Below are 12,617 nucleotides of genomic sequence, written 5' to 3'. Positions count from 1 at the left end.
AGCTGCCTTTCCCTCTCATCAATATGGTGGAGCAGGTCCTTAAAGGAAGACTTGACAGTGCTAAAACACAGGTGCGAAAAAGAAGGAGAAAATTCTTTTAAGAGCAGAAATTTGGCATGCTCCAGTGGCGAGGCAGATGATTTCCTGGAATACTGCTTCATTGTGTGGTCTCGTGGCCATCTCTGGTGTGTTGGATCCCCTAGTGTTTTTAATATTTGGAGTATTTGGTTTATACTAAGTTTAGTTTAGGTACACTGCCGGTCAAAAGTCTTAGAACACCACATTTAAAAAAAAAAATGGTACAGAGGTAAGTGATGAACTAACTGAAGTTATTTTTTTTAAAGTAAGGTTATCCAAAACTGAAAACAATGTATATTTCAGCTATCCAAAAAGGTTTTTTTTTTTTTTTCAAGGAACAAGAGATGGGTTAACAATTTATAGCTGTTCTGCAGCAATGGAGGTTGATCGAGCTTTCAAAGTTAGTGCTACCGATTCCTACAGGTGTCCCAAATTTTCTTGATTACTTACAACCCCATATGTCTCCATAAAAGTAGTGTTGGAACACACTGTGGTGTCGTACCTGCGTGAGCATTATTTGAACAGTATTGTACTGCAGAAAGTAGTGTGTTGCTATAACAATGGTGAGAAAAAGGCAATTACCAATGGAAGAGAGACAGACCATCAAAACATTTGAAAGTGTAAGTTTTTCCTACAGAGAAATTGCGAAGAAAGTCAAGGTGTCAGCGAGTACGGTTTCCTTCACCATCAAAAGGCACTGAGAAACTGGGGGAAACGATGACAGGAAGCCACAACGGAATCAGAAGACAGGTTTTTGAGAGTCAACAGCTTGTTTGCTAGGCGGCTCACAGGACCACAGCTTCAAACACAGCCTAATAGCAGTTGTAGGCACATCTCAGTTTCATCTGTGAAGAGAAGACTTCATGTTGCAGGTTTTACAAGTCGATTTGCAGCATGAAAGCCATCAGAAAGCTAAGACATCAGAATAAGAAAAAGAGGCTTGTCTGAGCCATGAAACATCACCAATAGACTACTGAAGACTGGAAGAAGGTGTTATGGACCGATGAATAAAAATTTTAAATATTCAGTTCATCACTGAGGATTTAAGCAAAAGGATGGTTCCACAGTGTGTGACATCAGCTTTCAAACATGGAGGAGGAAGCATAATGTTTTGTGGCTGTTTTGCTGGTGACTTGTACAGCGTGAGAGAGTGAGAGGCACACCCTGAAAACGGCTTCCACAGCATTCTGCGGCGCCGTGCGGTAGCCTCTGGAATGCGCCTAGTTGTTGAGGAGTTCATTGTACAGCAGGAAAATAATCCAAAACATAAGTGCAAGCTATGCCAGGACCACCTTAGGAAACAAGGATAAGGTGGTAAGCTTGAAAACATGGAGTGGCCAGCACAGTCTCTCGCCTTAAACCCCATCGAGCTGGTTTGGGATGAACTGGAAAGAGGAGTGAAAGCAAAGCAACCTACAAGTGCCACACATTTAACATAAGCCATTGCCAACATTATAGTCTACGAAAATAGTGGATGCCACAGCAATTGTGCCAGCTGTCTCAAACAAAATGGTAATATGAGGTATAGTCATGCTTTGGATGTTCATGTGAATCAAACTTAGTTACAGGCTTTTAGGTGCTTCGCTAAATTGGAAGTATTCCTCTCTTGGTTCTCGAATTACAGTAAAGAAGTAACAGTAACATTTTTTACATATTGCATTTTGGGAACTCAGTTAACAGTTCCGCAAAATATCTTTGTACCCCGCTCTGCCTTTCTTTTCAGTAAGTCTGGGTGGAGCCATTGCAACACATCTTCTACGTGTATTCCTATGCCTGGGCGTGTCTGCCTCCTTCTTCTTTAGCTTGTACAGCTAGATTAAAACACTTAGGCCTGTGCTACCTACAGCACATATGGAATTGGGGAAGGAAAAAACAAAAAAACAAGTTCCAGGACATTTTCAGACTTTCCACTTTTGAAAGTTGTTGTAAGTATCACTTTTGGTGACATCCCTAGACTGTATTTGGATGGCAACAGAGGAACAACTGCAATTATTTGTAAAGACTGGCAAGTTAAATCACCTCAACAGAATCAGCATGACTATATAAAGAGTAACTGGGAAAATATGTGCTATTAGAAGCTGGCACCTAAAATAGGGGGTTATTAGAAACTGGCATAAAAACTCTAAAGACCAGTATTTACTTTTTTTTTCACACACTTTTAGAGTCTCTGGGAAATTTTCTTGTCTTAGCAGGAACCTTTGAACACTTAGGTGTTTAAACATCAGATAGGTATTCTTGTGATCAACAGATTTGTTAGCCTGTTTAGAAATTTAAGTCTAATATAAAATAATTCCACTTGTCTAGATTCCAGTTTCAGATGCTGACAGAAATTTCTTGCTTCAAAAAGTTCCTGTTATCCACAACACCAGAGGTACATCTTGGCAGGGTGGGGGGCTGATAAGTAGACTCCCAGCAGCACAAACTGCAGGCTGACATCCATCAACAGTAGGTGATTGTACATTTTACGATGTGGAGGAAATCATAGTTAATGGTCCTAATAGTGCAGTGGATCCCACTTTTGGGCTAGGAAGTGAAGTATTCCACAGCTTTGGTTTCGTTTATTCTATCCTCCTTTTGCTGTATGGGTGCTAATATTTTAAAGTGATTGAATTAATACTGAAAAGGCTCATGTTGTTTTTTTCAGGTCTGTGCTAGCATGGCTGTAGAAAAGCAGTCCTCAGTGGAGATATCACACTTGTGTATTTTCACTAATGATTCTACCAGACTGATGATGATCTGGTGTGACATACCTCCCTATGCAAGGAAAAACTTTCTAACTTGAAAGCACATTGGGGGAAAAAAAAAAAAAGAGAGAAGGGTGTCAATATATTTGCTGTTGGGGAAATTCAGCAGGCTGACATTGTTGGCAGTTTGGATTCTTAATTTGGCCGCGTGCTATGTGGAAGCTTAGCTGATTAATTCATTTTTGGCCAGGTGGTAATCTTCCTTTTTTCTTTGTGGCGTGCTCCTTCATGTTCATCCTGAATGTGTGAGATACTTGAATACCAACTTTAGTACTTGGTAAATGCAAGTTCTGGCTTATACCGCTGTTGTTCTGAAGTGCTTTTCATACACACAAGTCACCACAGTGAGAGAAAGATTTATGAGATGTCGGAGGAGACGTTTGAAGCACCATTTGCTCGAGTTTCGTTGAGTAACGGTACTTAGTAGTAATAGTAGCCACTGTAATCGTATCACAAGTTGTGTTGGAGCGGTTTCTGAGAAAATTAAATCACACCTCACAGGCCTGTGGGGTGCTGCTGGATATTTTTTTTAAAGAGACCGCATGAGAGTGATGTCTCAGCACAAAAATGAGCACGCTACACCTCCATAATAGCAAGAAAACCTCACACTGAGGTATTAACTTGTATGAAAACAAAAATGGCACATAAACTTTTAGCGCATGAATCGATGTGTGTGTTAATGTGTCGCTTGCAAATGATTTTTATTGTTCGGAGCATTGGTGGATCATCGAGTTTGGTTTGTGAATGCTCAAAGTTCTGCTCTGTCGCAGACTTATTTTGAGAAAAATCAGAGCGTAATGAAATAGGATATCACTTCTTTTTTTTCTTTTTTTTTTTGAAAACGAGCCAGTCAAGCATAAAGTCCAAGGCCACATTTCTTTCCCAGCCCTCCCCTGCCCACACACACACACACACGTTTGTATGCATGCAGACAGTCTCACAGCGACTGTGCTTTTGCTCAAAGTTGTGCATAAAAAGAGAATGTGTGAGCTTCACTATAATGTTCAATTTAAGTCTTCCTTTTGTTCAGTTTTTGCCGCCCCTCGTCTCGTGGTGCACGGTGTAGATGGGGTAATCTCAACTGGAACATGATTCATAAGCATTAAATAGGACTCACTGCTAGCCAGGTTTCGCTTTTCCTTTTGAACAGTTACTTTGAGAAGCAGAAGGCAGAGTGGCAGAAGGAGACGCATGAGCCTGCCATCCCAGAATCCCTTGCTGCTGCCGCAGCCGCAGCACAGCAGCTTCAGGTGTCCAGGAAGCAAGACGCCCGTCAGACGGCCACCTTCAGACAGCAACCTCCACCTATGAAGGTATTATCTACACACAGATAATGATGCCAAAGCACTGTGAATTTAACTGACATAAACTTCAGCTATTTATACACCAATCAGGCATAACATTCTCACCACCTGTCTAATATTGGGTTGGTCCCCCTTTTACTGCCAAAACAGCTCTGAGCTGCAGACACTCCACTAGACCCCTGAAGGTGTGCTGTGGTATCTGGCACCAAGTTAGCAACAGATACTTTCACCCCTGTAAGTTGAGAGGTGGGATCTCCATGTATCAGAGGCCAAGTCAACACCTCAAACTCGTTGTTGTGCTTCTCAAAGCATTCCTAAACTATTTCTGCTTTGTGGCAGAACGCGTTAATGGTCTGCAACAGTGGTAGGTGGTACAGGTCAAAGTAGCATCTGAATGAAAGGCAGGACCTAACCCGGCAGAACAATATCCAAAGCATTGTGCTGCTTCTGCTGGCTTGCCTTCCTCCCATAGGGCATCCTAGTGTCAGGTATTCCTTGGGTAAGTAACGCACACACACCTGATTCATCAGACCAGGCCACCGTCTTCCATTACTCCGTGGTCCAGTTCTGATGCCAATCTTGGGTCCTTCGGTGGTGGACATGGGTCAGCATGGGCAGCCTGATTGGTCTGCAGCCCCATAAACAACAAACTGTGATGCTCTGTGTATTCTGACACCTTTCTGTCAGAACCAGCGTTAACTTTTTCAGCAGTTTGAGCTACGGGACCTCGTCTCTTGGATCGGACTACACAAGCCAGCCTTCACTCCTCACGTGCATCAGTGATCCTTGACTGTCTATGACCCTGTCAGTGGTTCACCACTGTTCCTTCCTTGGACTTTTGATAGATACTGACCACTCCAGACTGGGAACATCCCACAAGAGCTGCAGTTTTTTAAACTCTGACCCAGTCGTTTAGCCATCAGTTTGGCCTTTTGTCAAACTCTCTCAAATCCTTACACTTGCCCATTTTTCCTGCTTCTGAAATCAGCTTTGAGGACAAAATGTTCTCTTGTTCCGTAATATAGCCCACCCACTAACAGGTGTCATGATGAAGAGATAATCAGTGCGATTCACTTCACCTGTCAGCGGTCAGTTATGTCTGATCAGTGTATAAGTGAAGGCTAAGCTTTGTCAGACGCTGCTTAAACAGTTTTGTGAGTGAACAGGTATTGGAAAAAATTGCCAGGTTAAATTTAGAAACCACGACTGTCATATGATGATGCTTTAGCATTTAAAACGATGTATCTGTTTACATGCACATAAATCAGTTCACCAAGCTGATTTCTGTGCATTGCTCCTCTTCCTCGTTGTTTATATCAGACTCTGGACTTTTGACATTTAAAGATCTGGTCACATAGATAACCCTCTAATCTGTTTAGCACCCTGTCATATTTTAATCGCCTGCATCCTTTGCACTCATTAGTAATCAGTGCAGTTGCATTTGAGATAAGTTTAATTTGTGACCTGCCCACTTTTCATTGCTTGTGGCTATTTCTGTACAAGTTGATGAGTTTCACTCATGTTTTTCTTTAGCGGTGCTTCAGTCAACAGACACTAGCCGATGGATTACGTGGCTGCATGAAACCTGTGGTGCTTCTTATCTGTACAACACAAGAAAGTCCTCAAATTAAGTTCTCGCACTAACCACCTCCACCTTTCTCCAGGCTTGCCTGTCCTGCCACCAGCAGATTCATCGTAACGCTCCCATCTGTCCATTATGTAAGGCTAAAAGCCGCTCCCGCAACCCAAAGAAGCCCAAGAGGAAGCCAGATGAGTAGACTCCCACCTTTAGCTTCAGAGGAGTATAAAGACAACCGGTTCAAGACACTGACCTCGAATCAGCCGTGTACAGTCCACATGACTGGTCTGACAGGTCTGTGTTTCCAGTTTCCACGCAGTCCCCCCAGTTTAACAAACTGTCTTAGTAACTTGCTCGTAACCTGTCAAGATTTGGTTGAGCATCTAGTAATGTTATTTTGTAGTTTTTCCAGTGCTTTGGATGTGTTTATATGTAATGTACGACTTCCATGGTAGTTTATTAGCACCTGACAATTGTAATTGTAATAATGCAGAAAATTTGAACTTGTCTGAATAATGTTGCCCATGTTGCTATTGGTTATTGCCTTAGATATTTTACTGTATTTTCTCGTTTCTTTTGCAGTGCATGCCTGCTGCCACGGCTGTCTGTTGTGTATTTTCTGTTTTTTTGTGCCAAGATAAAATCGAATAGGTTTAAAAGTGAAATACAACACAGTGTTGTTTTAATGTTTACAGTGTTTCAGTAACCACCAAAACTGGAGGAAAAAAAAGGCCAGACTCATTTGCTTTGAATGGTGTTGTGTGTTTAATACAATGAGAAGAAAATAAACTGCTGTTTTGTACTAACCCTGTTAGCGTGCACTTTCCCCCCCCCCACCACCACTATTACACTCAAAACAAAGGCTGGACATTTGTGTTATTTAGGGGTGTGAATGTAAACACAGCTGCTGCCGAGCAGTGCAAGTGGGTGGGTTTAGCCTGTGTTTGAAAATAAAGAGGCAAGAATATGTTCGACTGCACTTACGCCACTGTCCCTCGCTCCATTAATACCGCAGCTGTCATGTCTGCAGCTATCTGTCTGAAAAAGGACAGCGAGGTCTCCTAAATGAGTTCCTGTAGCTTTTTTGTCAGGGTAACCCCTCATTTCATCTGTTGCCAGGGCAACTCCACGTTCCTTAGCGGTTGCTAAGGAAACCCAGGTTGCTGTGACCTGCATATCTTTGCCAAGTAGTTCCTCTCAGATCCAGAGAGGGGCATTGGAGGGCTTTGAGAGATTCTGTGCCAACTCCCCCTAAAGTGTCCAATCCTATAAGAGAAAAAAAAAACCCAGAATCAGATAACGGATAACAGATGTGATCAGTTACTCTGACATGCATGTAAGCTGGCGGGTTAGCTTAAGATGATCACCCCTTAAAAGTCACTTACCCAAACGTGTGTTTAGTCTGCACTTCAGGGCTTGGATCTGCAGTTGTGTCTTTTTCCTCCTGATAAAAGTTTTCAAGGCCAGAGAAGCCTGTTCCTGCGCGCACACGCTGCACACAGCGGGACCGTGCAGCTCCACCTCTGCAGCCTGTCAACAAATAAGAGCACATGAAGGCTGGAACAGCCGTAATGACATCCAGACAGGGCGAAACTAAGTCACACAAGGATGTTTCATAACCCGTCTCATCTCCTCCTTCAAGGTTTTGATCCTCAGCATCGTAACTAGCTGAAAGGGGGCGTGTGGGACAGCGGGACCTTGACCCACATGAGGGGAGGCTGGGTCTGTGTTGCGTTCAAGAACATGGAGGTTACTCCCTCTGTGCGCTGATGCAACTCGTCTCTCAGTTTCGGACCAGTTGCTCCCTTTGGCTCCTCCATGTTTGTGCTCCCGGGGGGACTGGCGCTTGTTCCGGACACGAGAAATCATTGTTTTGCAGTAGTTTCTCAGCGCTTCCTCCTCTTCCATTCTGTGCCAAACACAGACACAGAGCTTCACTGCTATCTGTTTAAACGATAAAGTGGCATTCAAGAAAATGAATACCGTAACCGATTAACCGCGACTACGTTTAGCTTATGGCGCTAAATTAAGTGTTGGGTTTATTTATTTTTTATTTTTTGGGAGGGATAACAGAGTATAGAAACCAATCGTTGTTTAGCTAAACCAGGCCTTAGTAAAACAATTGAAAACGTGGCACACGGCTCATTAAGAAAATGGCTTTCCCGACACGTCACTCGCTTCTTTAGTTTTTACTACAGCTGCACTTCCTGCCATCACTGCGCCACTACCGCCATCTGGTGGTCGACGGGGGAATTTAAAGGGCTAGCACATGGGTACTGATAAAGCATATTTAGTTTTTTTCTTTTTTCCATTCAATTAAATTAAGAAACTATTTCTAGACTTTAATAAAACAAAAATGTATTATCATTATTGTTCTTGATGTTATTATTATTACATTATTGTTTTATTAAGGGCTAGATGAAGTTTCTTAAATTAAGAAACTTCTTACTTTAAAAAAGAGAGCAATGTTGTGCAGTTAGTTACACATATGTTTATTTAGAAGAAATTTAAAAATGGGACTGTTGTGTTTAAAATTTGGTGCTATTTTGTGTGCAATGTATTAATTGTAAAATTTATAAAAGTAGTACAGTCAAGTTTAGTGACACAATAATTTTTTGATGTGATATGTCACAGCAGGGAATGTGACGTGAAGGACTAAATAACATTTCCAGCAACCACATTGCTTTCATGGTCTGCATAGTTTATTTTCAATCTGTCTCACTGATGTTATTAGTTTGGCTGTGGTCAAAAAAAAGCCCACTGTATTTCTTATTGCATTTTTATTCCAGCTTGGAGATTGCACCATTTTTCAGTCCCTGTTCTTGAAGTTTGCATTAAAAGCCAATCCTCCATGTCTGTATTTAATTGCTCTTTGTGCTCAAATAAATTAAAACCTCTTCGTGGGGTTTGAACAATGCTAGGAATCTGGTGTCTTGTGCCATCTGCTGAAAGAGTGCTGAGTGTCAGAGCCTCCCTTCTGAACGTGGGACAGCATGAAGACATGGGTGGGTTTGGCAGGGTAACAGCTGACTGGCTTCCTCTCTGAAGACCCTGACAGTCACACAGCTGACACTCACCAAAATGGCTCCCTCAGTGTGAACCAGGCAAAGCGCGGTGATGACAGGACACATGCAGCAGAATAACCGCTCTTCTTAGAAAAGAAATATAGAAGCGCAGCGCCTTCCAGCTTAACATGCCACACACGCTGGCCTGTGGCAAAGAGACAGCAATGTCCCAGGGATAAGTCACACTGGGCAATCGCTAAGTGTCACAACTCTATCACCTTTCTAATTATAAACATGAGACTCAAGTCTCCAAGAATGGAAGTTTAGTCAGGCCCATCTGTGGCCTAAAATTAGCCCCCAAACACCCCCCACCCCACCCCAGAAAGGAGCTCTGGCACCTTTGTCAGTTTAAGCACACACATACACACACACAGCGCACACTGCACTTTTCTCAACTCGTTGCACCAGTGGAAGCATTGGGCATTCCTCAAGGACCTTTACTTCACGTGACTTGTGTTTTATTGGAGCTCTGAAAGGGTTTCGACTTCTCCCGTTGGAAACACCATCAACAAGCAACAAGGTGAGGTAGGTGTCTTCCCAGTGTAAATCCCACACTGCTGCAGTTGCAGTTGGCACAAACTGATTTATCTCGTGATTGCGGTGTATGCTTGTGAGCCTTATTCTTTCATGTTTGTGCTATTCTGATGTTAAAAAATTTGTCTTAACAAAACATAAGCCGAATGACAAGTTATGGTGTTATGGTCTTTCTCTGCTGTTGCAGATGAAAGGGTTTTAACTTGAACTAGCCTGGAGTCCCAGTATGGTTCTGGGCCGAGCTGCCAACATGAGTTTGATGGACATTTCTAAGATCTTCTCCCTGCTCCAGCCCAAGGAGGAGGATGAGGACGGCGAGCAGAGTCAGGCTCTGAACAACGCCGTGAGCAGCGACGATGTAGCTCTGCTCTCAGAGCTTCTGTCTCAGGAGGATTACAGAAAGTCTATCAATGCTCGAAGTGGGTGGGGGGTCCCCGTAACTCCCTTGCGCACTGCCGCTGCACTGGGACATCTGAGGTGCCTGGAGCTGCTACTGGAACACGGTGCAGAGGTGAGTCTTTGTGGAAAGGATGATGAGATGTTGAGGGTGTAACAAGGTGTCTTCGTTTTTTTAATTAACAAAAATGACATATTGGACTTGGAGATCATGGATTTCATTTAAAAGCTCCCAAAACTTTTCTTTTTATTTATTCAAAGGGAAGAGTAATTAAATAAGGTGTGATATTACAATACATTACATTACATTACATTTTACAATTTGGGCATTAAAGCTGGCGTAATGATATTTTAAATTCGAACAATAGATCAAATTTTTAAGTGCAGTGTGCAAGCAGTTACTAGGAGTCACAAGACCAACACAGTCCAACTTCGCAGCTCGTCTCAGTTCTGCGGAGCATCTATTAGATGCTTCTTTGGGTTTTTCAAGCTATTAACAATGTTTCTCTTTGTTTCCAGTGCATTCAGTGCACAAGCCAGCAGATGTCTATCAACAGATTTGCAGAATGAATTGATTATCTTCAGTCAAAGCCTAATCAGTAGCCTTGGGGGGTTAGATTTCCCACAGCAGCAGAGCAGAGTCAACATTGTCAGTTCAGCATTTCACTTACAGTGAGCTACAGAGCTGCTAACCATGTCATACTGAAGTAAAGGTGACAGCTTGCGGTGGCACACATGTGGATGTTGGGTTGTGCAAATGATACCTTCACTTAGAAGGGCGTTAAACTGTGATCCAGTCACTTACTTGCATGCACACAGGACGGTATTTGATACTTACTCAGGGGAAAAGTACTTGCGGTGATAAATCAGTGGCGTACTTCTTGTATCAACAAACTTTGTTTCTACTTTTAAAAAAGCCTGTTGGTTTCTTATGTCTGAATCCAGGTTGACAGCTTGGACGTGAAGGCCCAGACGCCTCTGTTCACAGCTGTCAGTGGGAAACATCTGGACTGTGTAGTTTCACTGCTGAATGCTGGAGCAGATCCCAATGGCAGCCAGTACAACAACTGCTCCCCGGTGCTGACCGCTGCCCGAGAGGGTGACGTCGACATACTCAGAGAGCTGCTTCGGTTTGGAGCTGAGGTAGATGTGAAGCCCAAAGTCCCCGAATGGGCCTCCAATGCCACAGCGTGCAGAGGGCCCCTCTACATCTCAGCTGTGTATGGACACCTGGACTGCTTTAAACTGCTCCTTCTTCACGGTGCAAACCCCAACTACAACTGCACGGATGAGAAAATGTTGGCCAGGATCAAACAGCCGAAGACAGTTTTGGAGGTGTGTCTCCGCTACGGCTGTGGGGTGGAGTACATTCAGCTTCTTATAGACTTTGGAGCAGACGTCTATCTGCCGACACTCATCATTGACAAAACCACTAAGCAGAACGAAGCTCTGCTTCTGCTCCTCAAGGAGAGAGGTGAGAGCGATTCACACCTGAATTTAATTTAAAATCCTTCTCCTCACATACAAAATCTTGAAGACAGAGCCTTCAGACCCCTCGCCTCTGGAACCAGCTCCCAGTTTGCATTCAGGGGACTAACATCCTCTGTGTTTTTAAGATTAGACTCAAAACTTTCCTTTTTGTTTTTTTTAAATAAAGGTTATAGTAAGGATGGATCAGGTGACTTTCAACCATCACTTAGTTATGCTATAATAGGCTCAGGCTGCAGGGGGATGTCCCATGATGCAATGAGGATTTCTTCTTTACTTACCTCTTTACACTTCACATGCGTTTATACACCACTGCTGCATGCCATTCAATTTTATATTCTCTCGTCTTTCTTCTTTACACGAACCAGTCATGGCAGACGTGCTGCCCCTCCCTGAGCCCGGTTCTGCCAGAGGTTTCTTCCTGTTCAAAGGAAGTTTTTTCTTCCTACAGTCACCATGCGCTCGCTCATAGTGGGGGTCATCTGATGGTTGTGGTTTTCCCTTTAATACTCTGTGGGGTCTTTACCTAAATTGTCGTAAGGTGCCTTTTGTTATGAGTTGGTGCTATAATGCCTCAGCATACAAATGTTGTTTTCTGTTTCTTCAACAGTTTGCCCCAAATCTCTGATGTCACAGGCTCGACTGGCAATCAGAGGATACCTCCCTTTTGCTAACAAGGAGCCTGCAATTGACAGCTTGGACATTCCTCTGATCCTGAGAAATTACTTGAAACATGAAACCTCAGACGTCATGTGATGCTTTTCTTTTTTTAAAAATTTTCTTTCTTTTATACATTTTTTAAATTTTTACCAGAACAAGCTAAAGGACTGTTTTACATCCGAATTGTTTATAGCTGTGAAGTCAGATGATTTTCTTTCATGTCTATGAAGCTTTTAGAAGCAAAAGGAGGGCTCCATGTTGGAAAATCCACTGTATCTTTGGGAAGTGTAACAACATCAGTGGCCACTAGAGACCACAGTAGCACCATACATTGTGGATATCCAAATCTGAGGCTCCTCACAGGCACTATTGTTATTCTGATATTACCTCACTACATCCACTTTGGCTCACTCCTTTAGTCGGGTAACATTACACAGACACATGTAGTCACCTTACTTATTTAGACATCCAGACACACACACACACACACACACACACACACACACACACACGCTGTCTGCACCACAACAGGATGTCTTAGATCTTGCCTGAAAAACATTCTTGTGTCTTTGGACTTCAAAACACCAGGAAGCAGAATGAAAAGCCTCCACTTCAGTGCCCCCAGCTGGGAGAATATATATGCATAACACTCATTACTTATTGATTAGAGCATAATTATTTTCAGGATTCAATTTTAGTGTTTAGAAGTTTGTTGATTTAAAAAAAATGTTTTCTTTTGTGTGTGTGTGTGTGAGATTAGTGATTACCA

The 12,617-nt window shown here is 42.8% G+C and overlaps 1 protein-coding gene and 1 long non-coding RNA gene across 2 annotated transcripts; both read left to right on the top strand.

Annotated features, from left to right (window-relative positions):
• Positions 1-5,893: 5,893 nt before the first annotated feature.
• LOC135932394 (uncharacterized) lies at positions 5,894-6,507 on the top strand. Its single transcript, XR_010573474.1, has 2 exons — positions 5,894-5,999; positions 6,288-6,507. It is a non-coding gene; the product is annotated as an uncharacterized LOC135932394 (long non-coding RNA).
• Positions 6,508-9,530: 3,023 nt separating this feature from the next.
• On the top strand, positions 9,531-12,404 carry LOC134623658 (ankyrin repeat and SOCS box protein 12-like). The gene is made up of 3 exons (XM_063468689.1): positions 9,531-9,815; positions 10,646-11,174; positions 11,799-12,404. The coding sequence occupies exons 1-3, from the start codon at positions 9,531-9,533 to the stop codon at positions 11,942-11,944; spliced, it is 960 nt and encodes a 319-aa protein (XP_063324759.1). The 3' UTR covers positions 11,945-12,404.
• The last annotated feature ends 213 nt before the right edge of the window (positions 12,405-12,617 follow it).

Source organism: Pelmatolapia mariae, unplaced genomic scaffold, assembly GCF_036321145.2.
Source record: "Pelmatolapia mariae isolate MD_Pm_ZW unplaced genomic scaffold, Pm_UMD_F_2 NODE_ptg000814l+_length_37918_cov_1, whole genome shotgun sequence".
Taxonomy (NCBI): domain Eukaryota; kingdom Metazoa; phylum Chordata; class Actinopteri; order Cichliformes; family Cichlidae; genus Pelmatolapia; species Pelmatolapia mariae.
The sequence above is the reverse complement of the archived record's forward strand: the minus strand, read 5'-3'. Positions and strand labels throughout refer to the sequence as shown.

Coding starts and splice junctions, on each gene's coding strand:
- LOC134623658 (XM_063468689.1), top strand. CDS start 9,531: ATGGTTCTGGGCCGAGCTGCCAACATGAGTTTGATGGACATTTCTAAG. Junction 9,816..10,645: donor TACTGGAACACGGTGCAGAG/GTGAGTCTTTGT, acceptor GTCTGAATCCAG/GTTGACAGCTTGGACGTGAA. Junction 11,175..11,798: donor TCTGCTCCTCAAGGAGAGAG/GTGAGAGCGATT, acceptor TTTCTTCAACAG/TTTGCCCCAAATCTCTGATG.